Raw genomic sequence first — 22,953 nt, 5'->3', positions numbered from 1 at the left:
TTTTCATTTAGTGAAAATTGACCTTTGTGATGCCCCTCCTGGGTCCTCTGGTTTTTTATAGTACAGAGATGCCTTGGATTTAAGCAAGTAATGAATGACACTTAATATAATGCAACCTGACATTCAACAGACAGAAGTTCTTATGATGAGCTTCTCATTCATTCTGACAAAGGATGAAACAAGTCTTGTGGGGTTTGTATCACTGAAAGTCTTTTAGAAAAACCTATGGGAAATATACACAAAGCAATATTTCATATTATGTTAAATCTAGTGTAAGGATTAAAAATAATGATGGGACTATTATTTGTTTTCAATGCTGAAATTTCTTCCCCTCCTTTTCTTTCAGTTAATTATTTAATTTGTAAGTATATACTGCATATTTCTCATTGTAAAGGAGAAAGATTATTTTTTCCTGTGTGCTAAGTTTTGTTGGCAACAATCTTCCAAAAAGCCTCATGTATTTCCTATAATGTGTTACTAACATTCTAAATGCTCCCAATAATTTTTACATCTCACCTTTTTATATCTCACCTTTATTCCTAAAAAGGGACTCAGCATACTAAAATGGATTTTGTCAAAGCTAGGCATTGCCCAGCAACAGCCTTTAACACCATAGCCAATAAAACAACAATAACAATATACTGTATATAGGAATCAAAATCCAGAAAAAATATCAGCTAAAAAGCATTCTCCCTCCAATACTCTTCTTAATAACACAATTTTGCACCATTTCTTAAAAATTACCAGCAATTAAGAATTTCACTTCCTCCGGAAGGCTATTCCAAAAGCACAGAGCCACTGCCCATAGGGCCTGTGATCAAGGTAAGGCAGATCTATTTGGCTTTGTTGAGGCCACGGAAAGGAGAGGCAAATGGGAAAAGTGAAGCAATCTTTTAAGCATATGAGACCTTGGGCAAGAATGTCTCTAAAGGTAAGAACTGGTACCTTGAACTGAGCCTAAAAACAAGTAGGCAGTCAAACCTGCATGTTACAGTTGTTGCCAAGGGCAGCACCATCTAGAACACATTGCAGAAGTGTACCTTTGAGATTATAGAAGCATGGAACAGTGCTGCCAAATATTATGTCTAGAGCAGCCTTTTTCAATGTTTTGATCATGGAGCTACCACAGACCTCTAGGGGTCCACGGACTCCTAGCTGGGAATCCCTGGCCTAGAATTAGAGAGTAGTGGACAAAAAGCATTCCTCTAAACCAAGTTGACCTGATTTCACAATAGGCCTAGTCTGAAATAATTTTGGAACTCTTTATAATGGCCAGCCCCACTTATTTTACAATGCCAGACTTGCCAACCATAGTATCTGTGAACTGGCTTCCATAGGTTTATTCAAAATAACAGTGAACTGGTTGTACTTGACATGTTAATGAAATGCAACCTGAAGTTTCACATTGTCAAACCAAAGCCATCTCTGCTACAAAGCCCAAAGGGAGATGTGTCAAGCAGAAAATCCTGCTCTACTACTACCCTTTCAACCACTTTACCTTTAGCAAGCAGATTTGACACAGGTCAGTATATGGAAATACAGTTATATTCAGAAAAATCCTGGCTCCATACCCTGAAATGATGACATCAAGTAAAATACATGGGTAAAACTAAGGTTTAAGAATTACAATATATGGGTAAAACTATAGTTTCTTCATTATAACCTGAACTGTACGACTAATTATACTCACACACACTCCTGTGTAAAATTTCCTAAAACTTTGCCCAATTGAGTTTGCAAGTATTTGGCCAATTCAACCCTGGCTTCACATTCGAAATGTCCACAGGTCATGCCTTGCTTTTTCTTGTCTGCACTAAATTTGTGCAGACAAATGTTAGATGGAGCGCAAAGGATAGTAAAAAGGCACTTAAGTGCAATACTGAGGATTTAATTCACCCCTCTCCAATCCCAAGGACCATTCAGTTATGAGTGGCTGGTTTGGGTAGTTCCCCATACTCACCAATCTAATGAAATAACAAGCACCTAACTAACACAAATCCTGCCAAACCAAATTAGAGCCTCACCAACTCTCTTCAAGATCAGGCCTATTTGGATAAGTTTACCCTGCAACAATGAAAGTGAAGCAGGTGAAAAACAGTTCCATTATCCCAGACAATTAGAGAAAGACAATCCCAACCCCACCACCATTTTTGCTCAGCTCTGAAGCAACTGCCTCATCCCACACTGCAAGAAGGAAAGGAGGAAAGCTCTGGAGCAAAAAAGTATATCAAGTGAGGATGTAGCCTTGAGGAAATTGAGGAAATGGCCTTCAAAAATCTCTCCTCAGCCACTTCACTGAGGCAGTCTCCAAACATACACTAAGCTGCCCATTCCTCCCAATTTTAGCGGGACACTCACGCCTTTAAAAGAATTGTCCCATGTCTCGCGTCTCTATTAAAATGTCCCAATTTTATTTTAACAAATTTTATTTGTTATATTTATTTTAACTTCCCCTTCGCGGCTGGGGGAAGGAAGGAAGGGCAGTGGCTTCATCCCCAGGCGGCACGTGGGCACAGCAGGATGCATGCAAACGTGTGATGGGAGATTGGGGGAATTCCTAGAGCATTACACAATACAGTGACATCACATCTGGATACTTGCCTGTGAGCAAAATATGGTCCTAAAGTTACCACCTTCCTTTATGCACAGAACTTCAAGTAGTGTACTTGGGGTTTCCACCCCTCCCTTTGAGTTAAATTTTTGAGAAAGAGTGACTGGTTCAAGATCTTCATAGGGCTTCCTGGAAAAAGTAGGGCTTGAATCTCACTCTGGCTTGCCCTAGGCCAACACTGCACCACACTGACTGCTGCAAATAAGAACTCAGAAGAAATGAGTGTTACTTCACTGGCCTGATGTGTTTCCATGGAACTAATGGAGCATTCTGCTTGACTTTTCTTCCATTATTCTCTTCACTGTTCCTTAACCTTGATTCTCTGCTTTCTTTAACTTGATGCTACCATGGTGCCTCAAAGGTAAGACAATAGGTAAGGGGAAAGGCAGTGTGATATAGCTCAATATTGTCAGATTGTGAAAGCTAAACAGGGTTAATGCTTGGAAGGGCCATCACTAAGGAAGGCTCTGCAAAAGAAAGCAATAGCAACCCAACTTTGCCTCTCACATCCCTTGAAAACCCCCTAGATGGGGTTGCCAGGAATCAGCTGGGACTTGAATGCACTTAACACACACAATACATATTGGTATAGGGATGTCATCTTCAGAGGGTGGCCCCTAGGGCATCCCATCCTTGCTGAGCTCCCTCTCTTCCTCAACCATTCTCCCAATTTCTCAGTCCCTCAATCTCCAGGAATTTCTTAAACTGAAGTTGGCAGCCCTAGATACTCCATGCCTGTGTATATCACAGCTCATCTTTACATCAATGTATCTCTTGTGTATCAATAAAATATATTAATAATGTAATACATTTATCCATATACATTTTGAATACAATGCAAGGAAACTAAAATGGGGTCCCACACACTAGGAGAACTCAGTAACTTTCCTTCTGTTGACAATTCGCATGGATTTTTGCAGGAGCCAATTTACTATTCAGCTGCCAAAAGAAAACAATCATAAGATATATCTAGTGTTGATGGGTGTCTTTTAAAGTTAGAGCTAGGATTTCCTGAGGTGACCTACAAACCAAACAGAGCAAGAATGCAATCCAATTGCACAGCAAAACATAGGTTTTTTTTTTTTAAAGACAGGTCCATGAAAAAGTATTGATCCTTCACTTATTTTTAATAGACCTTTGGAACACTTCTATGGGTGAGGCAAAAGGCCTGGGAACAATGGTGACTGCAAAAAACTTGGCTATATTTGGCAATATAAAATGTTCAAGGCTTAGCTGTCCTTATGCTATCTTGCCAAATGTCATAAATAAGTTCCACGTGGGAAGGAGAACAAAGTGCAAGGCATATAAGTCATAAATAAAACCAAGTATGGAACTGGCTTTCAGAAGTTCTTTGAGCCTGTTCTTTACAAAGAAGATACTGCTCTGCTGCTTGGTACTTATATTCTATTCCCCTCTCCTCTTTTGTAATAGACTTTTGGATGATGGACATTGTGTTCTTCAGTGCCCTAAAGGAAAATTTGAATTTCAAAATGAGTGTCATTTGTGCCATCCTACCTGTAAGGAATGCAATGGAAGCGAACCTAACAAGTGCACAGCTTGTGAGACAGGTAAGGGCGAGATATTTTTTACCACCTTCCTACTTATTTGCTTTTACCTGATAACTGATCGTGGACAGAGCAGTCATGTAATTATCTTACAAAGGGCATCAGTTAGCATTTTAATATAGACATGTAGACAGACAGACCGGTAGAGGATTGATTGCTACATAGCATTCATTTTGTACATCTTATATTTACTTAGCTTCCTTACTCTTTTATTGGGAATTCTAGTCCAGACGCCTATAGGGGACAGCTACAAAAAAAAAAAAAACTGTTCAGCAGACAAAAGGTTCAAATAATAACACATTTTCTCTCCCACTCTTCCAATATGCCAGCCAATGGTTGGAGAGAACCAGCTGACATTGGTCAGAAGGGGGAGGGGGCTAAGATTACTCTCCTCTCTTACAGAGGCTAGACAGAGTAGAAATTAGCTTCTCCAGCCCACCTAGCCTGTAATGATAGCAGGTTCATATAGTGTTGCCAGGTTTTGTGCAGCTGCGGTGAAAATTCGTAATAGGATGACTTGTGCTAAATGACTTCGAAAGCTGTGATACTTCTGAGTAGTTCCTTGTTTGCTTAGACTGCATGTCTACTTTCTTATTCCATGTTTTATGTTATTGTACAATAAACTGCTTTTAATTTGTGATCTTAAATGCTTGTACTTCATTTTCTTATGCTTGTCTATGCTGGGCAATGGCTGTAATAAAGTCTAAAATGGTAGCAGGTGGTTGCATTTTCAGCTGACAAGAAAAAATGGTGGCTGATCTCAAGTTATTTCCTGGATTAACCTGGCAAGTTCTAAATAGTTGCATTTAATTAGAGATTTTAAGATAAAAGTTTCTGAAACCAATGAAATAATAGTATGGTTTATTGCTTTTCCTTCAGTACCATTACTGAAATTGTTTTATTCACGGCACAATTTTGTCTTCTTAAAAGACAAATGTAGGCAAGAAGTAGTAGATATCATTCCATATACTTACTAATATATCTAATTATCACTTGTCATGTGTTCTAAACAAGGTGAATCAGGCAAAACATACACAGATATCAGCACCAGAATGTTTCACAAAATGAATTCAAATGGGTAGCCGTGTTGGTCTGAAGTAGCGCAACAAAATCAGAGTCCAACAAAGACCAACAAAGATTTATTCAAGGTGTGAGATTTCATGTGCAAGCAAGGAACAGTGCTTGCACTTGAAAGCTCACACCTTGAATAAATTTTGTTGGTCTTAAAGGTGCTGCTCACAGAATGAAAACGCTCTGTAACCACACCTGCTGTTGGAACACTTTCAAAAAACACTTCTTTTTCTATTCACACTTTAAGGTTTAGGTGAAAATGACCAAGACAAAGAGACAAATATAATAAATTCCAAACAACCAAACTGCACAATAATTAGCCAATACCTGGAAAATTTATGCAAGGAATGAATTTCACAAGTGAGGTGACATCTCAAAGAAAGTACTGTATCTGGTAGTCACCCGCCTCTCATAAGAATATGGGGGGGTATGCATAGTTACCTGCATGTCCTGTTTATAAGAAGCTTTGGCTGGCCACTGTTTACATAGAGCCTAGGGTAGAAAATTATGGCCTGGGAAATGCCTGGAGATTTGGGGGGGGGGATACTTGGGGAGACAAGAGTTTGAGGAGCATTGGGAACTTGGAAGAGATGTGATACTGTTTGAAGCTGCCATTTCCTGTAGAAGAACTGATCTGAAGTCTAGAGATTAGTTGCAATTCCTGGACAACTCCAGGCCCCAACGTTAGGTTGGTAACCCTAACACAAACTATAAAACTAGACCTATGAGACCTATCCAAGACCACAGCCTTTAAAGAATGTGAAGGTTTCTGCTGGATCAGAACAATAATTCAGCTGTGTCACACAGAAGCCTGAAGGATACCCAAAAATACTCACAGCAGGGGCCCAGCTGGTACGGAGTTTTGGACTGGGTTGCCACCAGTACGCTGATGACACCCAGCTCTATCTCCTCATGGACGGCCGCCCGGACTCCCCCCCGGAACCATTCGCCAGATGTTTGGAAGCAGTGACAGAATGGTTCGAGCAGAGTCGCCTGAAACTCAACCCCTCCAAGACGGAGGTCCTGTGGCTGGGACGTAGGGGGCAGGACCAGGAAGCGCGCTTACCCACCCTGGCAGGGACGCAACTCACCATCACGTCCCAGGCCAGGAACTTGGGTGTGGCCATTGATGCCTCCCTGACTTTGGAGGCGCAGGTCAAAAAAGTAGCGGGCCAGGCGTTTTTCCACCTTCGCCAGGCCCGACTATTAGCGCCCTATCTGTCCCCCGAACACTTAGCCACAGTGATCCATGCAACGGTCACCTCCAGAATAGATTTCTGTAACTCGCTCTACGCGGGCCTTCCCTTGTCCTTGATCCGGAAACTTCAGCTAGTGCAAAACGCAGCTGCTAGGGTCCTTACTGGCACATCTTGGAGGGCCCACATCCAGCCAGTGCTGAGGCAGCTGCACTGGTTGCCAATTGCTGCCCGGATCCGGTTCAAGGTTCTGGTTCTAACCTTCAAGGCTTTACGCGAGTTGGGACCCACATACCTGAGGGACCGCCTATCGCCCTATGCCCCTCGCAGGGCCTTGCGCTCTGCGGGTGAAAACCTGTTGGTCGTTCCCGGCCCTAGGGAAGCACGCCTGGCCTCGACCAGGGCCAGGGCCTTTTCGGTCCTGGCCCCGACCTGGTGGAATGAGCTCCCGGGAGAGCTGCGGGCCCTGCGGGATCTTTCAACATTCCGCAGGGCCTGCAAGACGGAGCTCTTCCGCCAGGTTTATGGTTGAGGCCGGGGCTGATAATAGATCTATGCCTCCCCCGGGGACTCGGGTTCTGGACCCGAAGCAAAACATCATCAGGACCTCCTCTCCACCCGCTAGTAGTGGGAGGGAGGGGGGGAGTTGAGCTGCCATTCTTGCCATGCCGGCAATATTGGCAATGTTATTATTGTTTTATGGGGTTTTAATGGGGAATTGCGATATTGTTACCCGCCACGAGCCGCAAGGGAGTGGCGGGCTATAAATCTAATAATAATAATAATAATAATAATAATAGAAACCAAAGTTTTTCCTTATGGGAAACTAACATTCAAAGCATATTGCCTTTAAACATTGATGGCTCATTTAGACATCTTACAATTGATAGTCACTGATCCTATGTCACATATCCTATGTATTTAATCCCTTTTCAAAGCCCTTTTCAAAGCCAAAGTCAGTGACCATTACATCCTGTGGACACATATTAATTATGTATTGCATAAAAAGTATTTTATTTTATTTGTCCTACATTTGTTGCTCATCAACTTCATTAAAACATTCTCCCCTTCTCTGGAGAGAAGCAGAAGATGTCCTCGCTATTCGATTTCTCAAAACTGCAATCTTTCAATTTATTCATTACCTTACTTATTTACTTAACTTATGCCCTGAATTTCTCCCCAATAAGGACCCAAAACAGCTTACATCTTCCATTTTATTCCCCTTCCCAAATAATATGTCCATCCACATTTATTTTCTTTACTGTTTCCCCTCCCCAAGTAAGTAAACTTTTGTTTACCTAGCTTTCTCTTCCTTTCAGACTCACAGCTCATTTATATTATCTCTTAGTGGAGGAGGCTGGAGGTAGGCTTCCTGGTTACTTTAGATTAAAAATGGTTTGCTGACCAATCAGCATCCAGCCATTCCACAGCCAACTCCACAATCTAGTCCTGCCTCTGAGACATTGACACCCATTCATTGCTGAAAAATAACTCAGAAGAACAAGAAATAATCAAACTCCATGAACCACATTGACACTCCTTCACCAATACACTGGCACAAGGGTGAAACATAAAAGTACCATCCTGAGTGGCGGGACGAGCTCTGTCATAAGCAATGTACATTGATTTTGACCCATTTCACCTCAAGATGGCAGCACACAAGCTGTGTAGGACTTCACTAAGAAAACATCAGGGCTAATAACCAGAGCTAAAAGAGAAAGTCAAATTATTAAGAACCTCATCACTTGTTTTTAAAGGTGATAGATCTTACCAGTTAAATGATTTAGTAATGTCAGATCTTCATTCCTCAGCTTTTCACAAAACATAGGGCTAGGGGTGGTCTATAATGGTATTAATAGTGGGATCCTGACCTTTAATAATTCCTCTGGCGTTTTTATTCTGTTGTGTCATGTATTCTGCTTTACAGATAAGAAAGGCAACAGCCGGTTCCTGTACTTGGGGGAGTGTCGAGTGAGCTGTCCTCTTGGCCACTATAATTCAGAGGACAATATCTGTGAGCCTTGCTTTGAGAACTGTGAAATGTGCCTCCATCAAACTGAATGCAAAAGATGCTTTGAAGGATACTACCTGGCTGATAATAGCTGCCAGAAGCACGTATGTAGAAAAGGTAAAATTTGGTACAGCAGAACTTTAAAAATATTGAGAAAAAATAACTTCATTTCTTTTTCATAAAGGTTTAAGTAGCCTAAAATAGACCTCTACTCCCACCAATGTTATTACAAATATTACAGCCATTAGTCACACTTCCAAAGGAGGACACTCTTCGCTGAATATGGTGGCTTCAGATATTTCCCTTTTTAAAATCTAGGCATATCCAGAACTAGAGAGGAATGTGGGGTATTAGTCCCCCAGTCTAAACGACTGGGCAGCAGACTTCAGAGCTAGGTCTGCGGGGGTTGGGAAAAGACCTGCCCACCCACACAGATCCTGGGGACAACTTCTCCTGTGGCAGGGTTTAAAACTACAAAATCCTTTACAAAATATTTACAAGTGTTTTCCACTATGAAAAAAAAAATAATGAAAATATAGGGACATGAATTTCTTTATCCAGCCTTCAGTTTCTCAAATACATGGATTTTCTGTATGCTTTTCTTTGATTGCTGTACTCTTATTAAAGTGTGGGTATATTTATGTAAAAACAACGTTTAAAAAGCAGGAACGAAGGTAATGCAGAAATAATAAATTCAAAGCAAAATATTTGACATTGCTGGTAAACTTTAAATTGCTCATTGAGGACACAACGTTTGCAGTTAAATTGGATCTGAATATCCAGGCTTAAATGTACAGACTGATTTAAATTAATACAAATGCATCAGTTCTTGGAAGCTGCTGTCCAGCTCCTCCATCCTTGTCCCAGACCTCTGACAGAAGTCTTGTCAGTCAAGAGTCACATCCACACCATACTTTTTCCCATTATCAAACCTCCAGTGAAGAGCAAAGCTATTTGTTTAGCGATTTGCTATTTCCAAAAAATGCAGCAATGCCAGTTATACTAATGCTTGTTGCTGAAAATATGAATAAATAGTTTGGGTCCTATAAACTGGTAATAAAGTAGGGATGAAGCAAATTTAGCCTCTCATTTATCAGGGGCCTTATCAGGTAGTATTTTGCCATGAAATGTGCATCTAACCTCTGTGCCGCATCTATGCTCTCTACATTTCCTGACTCACTGAAGTTATAGAATCAAATGTAAGTATTCATAGTCACAGTATTTCTGGTAGTTTTATTTTGACTGAAGCTACAAATCACACTTTACTAGGAGTAAGCCCCATTGAGCACAGGCATGCATAAGAGTAGGCTGGAAGTAACTAGATTAATTTCTGCACCCTATGTACCTATTTCTTAACATTATCCAATGTGCAGGTGAAATGAAGGATCCTGACTCAGATGACTGTGTTCCATGTACAGATGGATGCCAGACTTGCAGCTTGGGTATGTTTTATGTTTAGGTTTCATATCTTCATAGTTTCACTTAAGAAGGCATTGTCTCTAACCATATGATTGGGAGGTTCAGTTATATGGCTGGCAAAAATTATTCCCTTTAGCCTTGCCATTATTAGGTCACACAGATGTTAATGATGTTATTAAAGTTGAGGTGCCTTAATTTGTATCCTTATTGTTATGAAGTTGATCTCAATACATACAGAAATGTAGTTATATGCTGTGGTGAAGATTAGAGTTCAGTGTACAACAATCTTTCAGTGCATTCACTCAACAATAACATCATGTAAACTAAGTCATGAGGACTGAAATTATGACATTTAACAGATCCGGTTTTGATCATATCATTCTGATGTCCTTTGGGCTCACATGATATTGTTACAGACCTTTAAGTTCCCATAAAATATATATATTTAAAAAACAGTCCTGGAGCAAGCAAACTTAAGTGGCTTCTCTGGTACTTAATATTACTGCAGAGGCCTCTTGTTTTTGGCCACCGCTGACCACCCAGGGCCAAAGCCAACTGGTAACCTTCCTGGTAAGGAAAGTAAGTTAACAGGCCAGACTGCCTGTTAAAAGGTATAAGCTGAAATGTCACACCAAACTGTGATTTGCATTAAACTTCACTTAATCCACATATGAAGGTGTTTGATATCAATAGGATTACAGAATTCCATAAAACAAAGTAATTTTTCTGTCTTTCCCAAATAGTATTTTATTAAATACAAGACAATGGAAGCAAGAAAAATCTAAATCAGGAACCCTGACTCTAGCTGATTCTGTAGGCATTTTTAGAATTTTGAGAAAATATAGTGCTTGCTTATGGCTAAATGTTTGATACCTGTGGTAAAATTACATTGTAACTGGTAGTCAACGTTAGGCTTGCCCTTTAGTATGTGATGGCTTATGCCTTTTATCATGAAAACAGTAACTAAGAAGTAGGAGAAAGGATGATGTGTTCTCCTACAGAAGGCTGACATGAGGTTCAAAGCATCATTCACAAAACAGCCAGGTGCTTCTGAATACATGCTTCTAGTTTTTTACAAAGGCAATACCTTCTAGGCTCTTAGGAAGCACCTATACTGTACTAAAGAGGTAGTGAGAAGTCTGAATTAACTCTTTGACTTGGGAAGAGACACTCATTGACATTTGAATTGGCCACTGTTCACAGACTGAACTGAGTTACTAGAAATGCATCTTTAGGGTTCTGACTAACCAAAACCCAATTATGTTATTTATTCTATATATATTATAAATACATTCTGTGTTAGTCTAGCTAGTTTTGCATGAAAGGTACTGGGGAAATGTCATGGTGATAAGACAAAGGTTTGTTTTACAATAATCAAAGCAATCCACAGCTAATATCCCAAGATGGAATAACTCAGGGAACCAGAAGACCCCAAAGGTTGGGTGCTGAATGACTGACACTTTGATTTTACAAGCTCTGAAAAACAGTTCAAAAAAAAAATGACCACGAAAGATCTTCCAGATAGGACAACCCCCCCCCCCACTTGTCAGTACAGCCTTTGAGGAGAAGGCAGTCAATGCAGGGCTACAGGAATGACCTTTGTATCTCATTCTCCCATCTTAGTTGCACTGTTGGTGCTGGTGCATTAGAGATAGACTGTGGGAGCACAAAAAAGAGTATATCTTTTGCTTCTTTTTCAGTTTTGGCAACCAGATGCACAGGCCAAGCTTCTCTCATTCAGGAAGAAAACAAACTGACAAAAATACTTTCAAAGAGTTGAAGCTTGTAAAATACACAGGCTGCTAAAGGTAGCAAGATAAGAGATTCATTTGCATAAAAGCTTGGTTCTCTTTCAGAGGGAATAGCTCAAATATAACGCCACTTAAACCTTCCAGTTCCTGTTCCAAAGGAACTTTTGCCCTGCTTCCGTGACAGGCCCTTTAATAAAACTGCCCAGAAGTGGCAGGATCCTCAGAATAATATTATATAGTGCAACCAACAGCATCATCTTCTGACCTTGCTAAGAATTATTTTCTTGGTGACATGTGAAATAACCTAGCAGACTGAAGCACTATAAAGCAGAAGGTGGATTAAACTGGAAGCATTATTTACCATAAACATATAATGTTGCATTGAAGACACTTTTAAAAAGTAGCCTTGGGAGTGTGCATAAACTATGGGAGCGCACAACTGTCAGCTTCTCCCAGTCCATCTCAGATGTTTGATTGATTGTAAAGCTGTAAATAGGTTGCAGAAAATCTAGTTTATGCAGTGTGTAAGAGCACCTGGCACACATAGTACTGAAGACATATTTGGAATGTTGTAGAACTAACATGAGATATCTGCATTACCCTGAGCTGAGTGCTCCCTTCATTTGGATGGTGTGTAAGAGCATTCCTCTATTCTAGGGCCATGTGGGATAAAACCCTTTTAAATACTTTATAGTGCCATTTGAGGTGCATATAAAACCCCGAACGCCCTGTTACAAATACAAATGAGCGGTGGCGGGAGCCCGAGGATGGTATATCCCTATTCGGGCTCAGTGGCGGAAGTGGAGCATGGGAAGGATCAACTTTGGGGCAGCCAAGCTTGCGCGCTGGCCTCCCCTAGATTTGGGGGGCCCCTTAAGGGGCTGTGTGGATGCAGAGCCTGGTTGAAGGCTTGCATTTCTGGGGGGCAGGAGAACCCAACAGAGGCTGACGCCCGGAGGGGTCACTCCATGTTGCCTCCCCCCCACTTTTCAGCCTGCCATTATGTCCAGGATTCTGGGCTGGATAGCCAATGCAACCTGTTGAGGGGCAGGCTGTAATGGGCTGCCTTGTAGTCAGCTGACCACAAGAGGGCAAATTTCTCTTCCCATGCTTGCTACGCTCAGTGTTGAATAAAGGCTGTGGCCAAATATTTTACGCCAAATTATGGTTGTCAGTGTCCTCATTAGGCAGTCAATATCCCCCTGCAAGGCAAACCCCTTTTTAATACTTTATAGTGCCATTTGAGGTGCATATAAAACCCCTAAAGCCCTGTTACAAATACAATCCTAGCATCCAATGGAGTATCCTCCTAAAAGTTCATCCTCCTTTCTTGCCAGCTAGAACATTTCAACAGAGTCTCATTTCATCCATGCTTTCTAGCTTGGTGCAAATCCTCTAGATTTGATACTGTTGTACTCATCTTCATACTATGCACTTTTTGACCCATGATGTCTTTAGATGGTGTGCAGAATACTCAGATGCTAAAGTCTCTCAATCTTTACATTTTCTCTTTATATATCTTCTAAGGAAGCTAATGCAAGTATGAATAAGGGCTTTATTTAAAATCATCTTACATTTAAATAGAATGGTGTGAGGTGTATTTGCAAGTGAGATGTAATAACTTTCAAAAAGGGTCTGAAGATTCTGCTAAATACATAGATATGGGGGGAGTGCATTAAGGTATTATTTAAAAGTTTAAAGAAGCTAGCAACTGTGATACACCTATAAGGGTATTACTGTGTATAGCTTTGTACATAAAAACTGAAAACCAGAACTGTGATGATTGCATTGATCACCTGGAGAAATTATTTTAATTTCCATAAGTACAAAAAAAAATAGTAATGAAACAAAGCAAAATAAGAAAACTTCTCAGATTCAATCCTGATGATGAATAAGACCAAGTAACACTAAGAAATCTGCATTATTGATGGACCAAATTGATTATGTTGAGAGTATTGTTACTTGTGTCCACATTAGTCCGTAACATGAATGTAAAGTCTACATTGGCTATTATATATATTAAATTTTTCTATCCCACTTCAATTTGTTGTACAGATAGCACAACAGGAACTGTGTTTAATCCTTATCTGAAAAAAAATTGCATTAAGAAACATCCTTGTAGTATCAGAGCTTGGGGTAGCTTTGTAAAGCTTGCAAAATCAACACTAATGCTTTCTTCTTTAGACAGCTGAACAGATATAATACCTTTTATTAGGCTCAATAAAAATATCACATTAGAAAACAAGCTTCCGAGTTTTCCGGGATTCATCAGGCTGATGCTCAATGCTAAAAGATAGATGGAACATCAAAGTCCCTTAAAAGGCTGATGCCAAAGAGGAAACATAATTGGGGTCCCAGGGAGCAAGAGCATGACAAGGGCAAGGAGGCAAAAAAACATACTACAGGCTGAACCAGGGGGAGATTAGGCTACAGCTTTATTAAATACAGCAAAAGGAGCATTGGAAAGCATGGGGATAGACCCACATTGGGTATCCCACTTGTCATCCAACATGTCCCCATCCTCCCAGCACACCTGCTGGGTAAAACTGAGGAGTGGCAAGGCCTGTGATGCCACTTGGGCACAAACTGCTATGTGGCTCCTTTTCCACATGGTGGTGAGAGCTAGCCAACAGTCCCCGAGGGAGGCATGGGGCTGAGTGTCTCCATCTCCAAGACCCCTCAAAGGAGTACCCAAATGGGGGAGGCAGGCACACAAGCACGACCTCCTCCCAATGGATCTGTCCCAATGTCCAAACCACCTATGAAAGCTGTGACAAAATGCAATGAAAATAAATGACCATATGATCCAAACACAGCCTGTAACAACTTGAATGCAAGGGAGGATAGGAAGGAGAGTTGGAAAAGCAATGAGGGGAGAGGCTCTTGCAACAGCCAGCAAAATAGGGAGGAGGTGGGCTAGGGCAGAAGCCCAGAACTCTGAGAGTGCCCAGAGTCTCACCACCTCCCTGGCCACAGGAGAGCTGCAACAGGGTCTCCACCTACCAAGATCCACACTGCAGGCTCAGAACCCATGAGGCAGCCCTCCTTTGGCTTGGCCCCAGGTAAGTCTGGGAGCTTTGCTTGTATTTTTACACTTCAACTCCAAGACTTCAGCTCCACTTGCGTAGGTTTAATCTTTTTTTTTATTATATATTTTTTATTTTCATAAAGATAGAAATATAGAATAGAGACAATGTAAGTTATTAATACAGAGAATAGTAAAATATAGTCTTCGCTTGAAAATATAAGGTCTCACATTAATTACACAATGGTATGAACTTTTGCCCAAAGCTTATAAACTTTTTAACGTTTCCACCACATTTAAGAAGAGAAGCCCACTCTGTTACCACCCCTCCAGCACTTGTTTACATAGTTCTTAACAATTTTAACTGTCATTTTTGGTGTCCCATAACACCTATAAAACAATTTATACTTGACACAATCTTAGAGCCATCCACATTTCCACCACATTTAGGAAAAAACCCCAAACTAACTACATAATAGTATAAACTTACAATGAGCAGTAAAATATAGTCATCATCTGTTATACTTAAACCCACTCCATTAGGTGTCTCCTTTTAGTTAAGCTTTAATTTTAGGCTGGAAGGCACTGCAGAGATATATTTAATAATACAAATTCAGCTTACTTAGAAGATCTTAGACCCCACATTAACTTCTTGACCCTAGTAAAAAAGAAGAGAAAGAAGGGGAAAAGCCCCACTTTTTCGTGACATTGCCTTGAAAATGTACAAGAGAATAACGAGAGGATTTCAGTCATTGCTTCTCCTTTCCCTTAATACAGATTCAGCTTACACAGGAAATCTGAGACCCCATGTTGACTACACAATGGTATAGACTTTTGCCCCAAACTTATAAGCTTTTTCACATTTCCGCCATATATAGCAAAAGAAGCCTACCTTGTTACCACATTTCGAACGTTTGTTAACATAATTTTTAGTAATTTTTACAGTCCCTTTTAGTGTCACATACATCTATAAAACATTTCATACTTGACACATTCTAAGAGCCATCCTGACAGGTATATTTTCAGATTTGAATTAAATGCTTAACATCAAACATTCCTTGCAGAACCATATGAGATTTGGCCCTATAGCAATACACTAATAAAGAAGAAATAAAGGGGGAGAGAAACCCCATTTTGTATTTCCGGCACTTACGATTATATTGCCTATGTGCCTACAGAAGAAAAGAAAAAAAAGAGAAAAAAATTCAACCACTGCTTCTCCTTTCCCTTCCCCGGTCTTCTTAAGGGAGTCTCATATCGAGGCTTGCTGCATCTTGTTGTTCCCGTAGACTTGTGTTCTGTCCAGTTGGCCTTTGGCGTAGAAAGTGCAGCTGTACTCTTTCCCTCACAGTATGCATCGATGAATCTTGAGGCAGTTGCACCTCCTGGACTCCAATATCAATACAATTTTTTTTCCCGAGAAGCTCCTTTAAATCAATTACTTTCACAGCAGATCCATATATCTTTTGATTGGTTCTTGTGTACTGTTGCTTTGAGATGGCTGTATGTCTTTTTAAGAAGGGTGACCTTATCTAGGCTGCAAGGCTCCGACATCCCCTTTTCCATATCTATAATTTCAAATTTCTCTTCTGCTGATGGTTTTCCACCTTGTTTAAAGCTATCATATTTTTAAGCAATCCTTCTGTAAATGTTTTCAAATCTTGGGTTTGTTTTTCTATTAGATGAGCCATTCTTTTTAACATAGACATGTTTTAGGCTTTAGTCAGCAACCAATCTCAGACAATTTTGCAAATAGCCAGTAGAGGTCCTACACAGTCCTAACCGAGAGCAAAAGTCTGTTTTGACCTCCGACGTTCCTGGCACTGGCATGTGATGTATTGAAGTCAGTAAAGCAGATATTCTCGTACTGGAGCAGAATTCTTGCGAGATCCTCCCACCCACGGCTCTTATCTCTTATCTCCGAAAACCAAAACAATTGCAGTAAGAGCTATTGCTAATTAATTTGAGTTGATTTAAGGCCTTCTTCTGCTTTAATTGATATCTTGAAATATAGCAGATGTCCTCCCCTCAGTTCACAGTGTTCATTTGCAGTGAATTGTAATGGAGGGTTAAAGTAGATTCTTTAAGAAAGAAAGAAAGAAAGAAAGAAAGAAAGAAAGAAAGAAAGAAAGAAAGAAAGAAAGAAAGAAAGAAAGAAAGAAAGAAAGAAAGAAAGAAAGAAAGAAAGAAAGAAAGAAAGAAAGAAAGAAAGAAAGAAAGGAAAGTCCAAGATAGAATATGGCAGTCGTCCTCTTGACCTGAAACACTGACAGCCTGTAATCCGGGGAGATATACTCCCTAAAGGATTGGAGACGGCCCCAAGAGTTCCCTAGGACTTCCTGGGTAGAAAGGTGAGGTAGGGTTTGCGTACCCCTCCTCTTTTCTGCCAATTGCTTCCACAATTGGCCCCTGTCAGGCTTCAGTGATTGCACTGCAATCCTCTCAGGATGACATCTTGGCCACACCCCACCTAGGTGTAATCTTATTGAATAACATGGGGGCGACTCATGAGTCAATCTGTTTAAGATGTCTTCTTTAGATACTTCCATCTAGGATTACATAGCTAGAATTCCCAAAACTTGATTGCTGTTTTCTCTGACATCACCTTGCAGCTACTGCCGTGTTGGTGGGGCATTATGGTACTCTGTCAAGATATAAAAAAACCTTTAATTTGGTGGATAAAACCAAAGATACATCAAGTCTTGTTTTCTATTCCGAGCAGTGGCTAGCTAGATGTTTCTGGGAAGACCCTGAACATAGCAGTTGTCTGCTCTGTTATTGGTCCCAAATATTTATTTATTTACTATGATAGGTCCTTTCTTATTCTGTGTAATTTATTTGGATCTGTGAAGAAAATTTCTGGAACCTTATCTAAATAAGAAGCCTTCTCACTCTTCTAACTATCATTTAATTACTTTGTTAATGGACCTGGATTTTAACATAACATTAGATACATTCAAATATATAGCTGCTGCAATTAAACAACATTTGTTTTTAATGAATATTGAACAGCAATAACTTTTGTTATATTGCTGGCTTTTTCAGGTTGAAAAACCTATTGCCATTAATACCGAGATGGAAATTAAATTAATTGGTCCATAATCAAGCAAAGTATTAGACATTTCTTCAAATTTAACTATATTATAGGTGGGATCCAGCTCATATTATTCCTGTTTTTATCAGCAAAAAACTTTGCAAATTGTCTGTCTCCAAGACAATAAAGGCTCACATTTTGGATCAACAGATGTCATGATATCGTAAACAACTGGGATGCTTCTAAGGTGGCTGATGTCACAGAGTAATAGCATTTCTTTGCTGCTGTCCCTGTCACTTCATAAGTTTTCCAGTGGACTATATCACTTTCTCTGTTGGATTCAATCTGTGTTTTCCTCCAGTATCTTTCAAGCCTCTTCCAGCTCACTTTAGGTCATATGGCTCGTCTCTGAAGTCAACAAGCAGTAAATGTTAATATATTCCAGGAACTTCACATTCCAAGCTCATACAACAACCTCAAGAGAACATGTGTTTGGAATCCTAAATTCCCCCAGAGCATTTTGGAATCCAGAAGGATTCTTAAGCCTTCACTGTAGCTGCCTTCCCCCTTTTGAAGAGTGTCTGTGTCATACTCACCCTTGCCTTTAGACCAGTGGTTCTCAACCTTCCTAATGCCACAGCCCTTTAATACAGTTCCTCATGTTGTGGGGACCCCCAACCATAAAATTATGCAAGTTTCTTTCACAGAAATTAAACCAAAACTGACCAATGGCTTGATGATCCATTGTTTATGATTGTATATAATTTGGGTTTTTTCTGGGGTTTCTCAGTTCAGTTCTGCCTCTTGTCCCACCATGCCAATCTCACTCTTTTCTGCTGCTCCAGACAGACTAATGTTCTATCTTGATCTACCATGCAAGGTTGTTGTGTGGATTGTGCCCCCCCTGGAAAAGCTGCTTGCCCAGCCGTAACCCCTGTGAAAGGGTTGCTTGACCCCCAAAGGGATCCCGACCCCCAGGTTGAGAACAACTACTTTAGACAGTGGTCAGATCGTGATTCAAGCTGAATCTCCAACAGTTAAACAAGACCTCCCCTCAAAGGCTCAATGCAAAAGATTATGTTGAAGGTGTGACTTCTGTCTTGTGTCGAGTCCATTATGATTTGAGCAAAGTTCAAAAAGATCCAAAGATGCTATAAAATCATGGGCTGTCTTGACAAGAAGCATTCAGCATGAATGTTGAAGCCACCCAGAACAATCAGGCTTGATGTTTACAGCACCATAATAATATGCCTTTCCTTGTAATTATCTACCAAGGTCCAATCAGTATTTGTTTTACAGATCCCCACAAGTTGAATTAATGAACCTGAAATATAGCATGCCTACACTCCCCCCTACACTTGGGCCCCCTTGGAGAATTGAGCATTTTAGTTTGCATGCTTTAAAAGGATCACAATTCTAAAATACTGCTTTCAGCAAGATAGTTAGGTTCCTGTAAAAGCAAAAGATTCTCAAAGTACTTGAGAAGATATAATAAAAAAGGTTCCTGATTGAATACCAAATGCAATTGGTTAGGATTATGTGAAGCCTACAGGGAGCAAGTGAGTCCTGATTAGATCAAAGAAATTGATGTTTATTGGATTTCTTACTCGCCCAAGGATCATTGGTCTTTAATCATATTCACTCAAAATTTCTAGCTACCTGACCTTAACACAGTAAAAGATTCATACATTTAGCATGATGTTTAGGGAATAGGAAATGGTCTGTTATAAATTCTAGCAAATGATATGGACTCTATTTCTGAAGTCAGCAGTTATTGTGTTAGACATAAACAAATTCAGAATTTTTACAAACCACTTTTTGGGTGGTTTTGGGGAAATCATGCTTTCTCAGCCTCAGCACCCTTAACTGATTATTTTATGAAAATATCAATATATTATTATTCAATGTCATAAAAAAACAGACAGCAATGATCAGGCAAACAATGTTAATTAATATCCAAGTTAAAAAATGGCATACAAAGAGCTTATAGGGAGAGGCTTAGGAGGAGGAGGAGGAGGAGGAGGAGGAGGAGGAGGAGGAGGAGGAGGAGGAGGAGGAGGAGGAGAAGGAGAAGGAGAAGGAGAAGGAGAAGGAGAAGAAGAAGGAGAAGAAGAAGAAGAAGAAGAAGAAGAAGAAGAGATGGTTCATATATGCTGCGTTTATCTACCCGAAGGAGTCTCAAAGTGGCTTACATTCGCCTTCCCTTTTCTCTCCCCACAACAGACACCCTGTGAGGTAGGTGAGGCTAAGAGCTCTGATATTACTGCTAGGTCAGAACAGCTTTATCAGGGCTGTGGTGAGCCCAAGGTCACCCTGCTGGTTGCACATGGGGAGCACAGAATCAAACCTAGCTCACCAGATCAGAAGTTTGCACTCCTAACCACTACAACAAGCTGACGTAACATAAAACACAGCTGAAGTCTACATGCATGCAATGGTATAGATAGACTTTTACAATGGGAAACCTCATTTTTTTTCAATATTTCCAAGAATGCTCAGAGGATATGTGAACGCTGTTTCAAACTTCACACACATGAGTCAGGGTAAAATCTGCTGCCATTACCCTGTTCCTTCTCTCTATTTGCACTTGTTTATCATTTTAAAAAGTCTACAGTGAACTGCTAAAAATCTGCAAAGTCAGATTTATATGTTGGGTAAGAAAACATTGGATCAAGATAATGCAATAAGGCATATGATAGACATATAACTGTTATATTGTTATATGGTTACAACTATTAGTATTATTATTGTAAGGTATTCACTTGTTTATAGAATGTTCTATGTATTGTTCTTTGTTCCTATGTGAACCGCCCTGAGCCTTCGGGGAGGGCGGTATATAAATAAATAAACAAACAAACAAATAAATAAATAATACGAAAGGCATATCAACAAATAATATAAATTGACCTTAAATACCCAATCACCTGTTTACTACAAAGGAAATGCATATGCAAATAAATGGGCTTTAAAACATTCACTTTTTTTCAGTTACAATTTCTTAAGCAACATATTGCTTCCTGACTGCAAATATAAGATTAGAGATATTGGCCAACCTAAAGCAGCTTATGTCTAGATTAGAGCTGATGTAATGTATGTAGAGGAATTTTTTTAACACATGAAGAATGCCACTTGAACTCTAGATTGCAGCAGCAACACAAACCAATAACGGGACCTTCTGTTCCTCTCAACATTGTAGTCGTTTCCACCTTTTGGCTGAGTAAATGAAATCTGAATAAATGAGAGATTAGTGTAATCATTCATTTCCATTGTGTGTTTTGCTTTTAATTGCAGATGATCCAAGAATCTGTTCATCATGCATTCATAATTATTATATGTAAGTTCTTGCTCTACCTGTCTCTTTTTAAACTTTTTCTGGTACAAAATAGTGCTTTCTTTGCAAGGCTGTCAAGAGCTTTGATACGGATACTTCAGAACTAAGAAAAGACAATGGTGGATTTTTATAATTCAAGCAGATAAATGCACATAGTTCAGAACCCTGCCTAACATTGCCAATACTGATTTTTAAGATGAAATGGATGCTTTCCATGTGCATGGACTATTTCCAGTGGGAGAGTTGTGCATGTTCCTTCCAATTAAATGTCATACTTTCTAAGATCTACACTTTTGTTGTTTGCCTGCTCCAGCATAAGGAATGTCAGTATCAAAATTTCATTTATTTTATCTCTAGGTACAAACAGGAGTGCTATAGAAGTTGTCCTCAGAATACCTACCATGATGAAAATTCTCTCCTTTGCATAGACTGTCACCCACACTGTGGAAGCTGTGACCAATTTGAGTGTTACTGGTGTACAGAAGGCTTTTTTCTCCTTGGTAATACATGAGCTCCTTGTAAATGTCATGTTTTTCCCAGACATGGAAAATGGGTATACATTTGAAAGAGCGATCATGAATCTATGGCATTGTGGGTCCTATGTTTCCCCCAGCTAATCAAACCCCTTATGGAAACACAGGACATCTCTAACGTGTCCCAAATCAACACATGGTTCATTATGACCCATTATGTGTGGCAGTAGCCATGCCGGGCTGTTGCACTGTTGTCAGGCATTGCACTGGGGCAGCATGCCACGGCGCTTCCCGCATATTCACAGGGGAGGGAGTCCCCCCGGCATATACAGGTTGCTCCGGCTTAGCACACACACACAAAACACCAGGGCTGGAAATCCCAGCACACTGCCTGGAGGCCACAGCAGTGGGAGGGAGCAGGGGGCATGGGCCCCCCACCGCACAATGGTGGGGCGTGGCATGCTGCTCTCCCACCTAGGTGGGGGTGGGGGGAATCCCCAGGCAGCTCCATGACTCTCCGGAGCTGACAGGGGCATGCGGTGTCCCCCGCAGGGACACTGTAGGTTGGGGAAGGGCCAGGCCTGGCTCTTCCAATTATGCACGGCTTTGACCCATGGCATCCCAGGGAATGCAGAAAATTCCGCATTCCCTTGCCGCGGGCCTTCCGGGGCTCTGTACCAGGCCAGGGCTGGGATGGCAGCAGCGTCGTGCACAGTTGGAGTTGTCTTGCTGCTGCCACCCCAAATTTCCGGCCCCATGCATAATCAGTCAATGAAGTGTTTATCAATTGCTTCCAACAGTTCTGCTGTATGACGAGATCATGTTATTTATTTATTTGCAAACTGTCTATGCCACCTCTCCATAGAACCTGCTCAAATCAGCTTACAAATTTAAAGGTAATAAAAACCTAATTAAAACTTACTGGCAATTGAACATTCTGCATTAAGAATCCAGCATTAAAAACCTAGCCGAGGGTAGAACATGAAAGAAAGAAAACGGAACATGTGCCAGGCTTGTTGTGTAATGTCAATCCGTCAGTATCAAACCCTCACGGGATTTCCTCAAAGTTATATGTGCTTTATTAAATGAATGGGAGTCATAATACTAGTGATACATGTTCACAACCATGCTATAGAATGCCCCTCCTTTGAATGGGCTTGTATGAACTAATCTATGTCAAAATGACTGGGGATAAACATAGGGATAAACTAAAATGGGTTCGAGGGGTCTGATTGGCTGGTTTGGCAGGGAGTTATCATGTGGCTGTGTGTGGATGCTGTGACACAGTTTACTAATGTAACAGGATTAACTTTCACTTATATATTCCTACTATTATGATGGTCAGTTCTTAGTCTGATGAAGAGTGCCTGCACTCAAAAGCTCACACCTTGAATAAATCTTTGTTGGTCTTAAAGGTGTCACTGGACTCTGCTTTTATTATTAAAACAAGACTTGTGTTGACTCCT

At 40.4% G+C, this 22,953-nt stretch overlaps 1 protein-coding gene across 1 annotated transcript in view; it reads left to right on the top strand.

Moving 5' to 3' along the window:
- PCSK5 (proprotein convertase subtilisin/kexin type 5) overlaps positions 1 to 22,953 on the top strand; it is a 290,087-nt gene that overhangs the window by 236,190 nt on the left and 30,944 nt on the right. The window contains exons 22-26 of the mRNA XM_077344762.1: positions 4,043 to 4,179; positions 8,371 to 8,571; positions 9,828 to 9,896; positions 20,975 to 21,017; positions 21,372 to 21,514. Coding sequence (XP_077200877.1) covers positions 4,043 to 4,179; positions 8,371 to 8,571; positions 9,828 to 9,896; positions 20,975 to 21,017; positions 21,372 to 21,514 — 593 coding nt within the window. The remainder of the gene's footprint in view (positions 1 to 4,042; positions 4,180 to 8,370; positions 8,572 to 9,827; positions 9,897 to 20,974; positions 21,018 to 21,371; positions 21,515 to 22,953) is intronic.

The sequence above is a fragment of the Paroedura picta genome, chromosome 7 (assembly GCF_049243985.1).
Source record: "Paroedura picta isolate Pp20150507F chromosome 7, Ppicta_v3.0, whole genome shotgun sequence".
In the NCBI taxonomy this organism is placed as follows: Eukaryota; Metazoa; Chordata; class Lepidosauria; order Squamata; family Gekkonidae; genus Paroedura; species Paroedura picta.
Note: the sequence above shows the minus strand (reverse complement) of the source record. Positions and strands in the feature narration are given on the sequence as shown.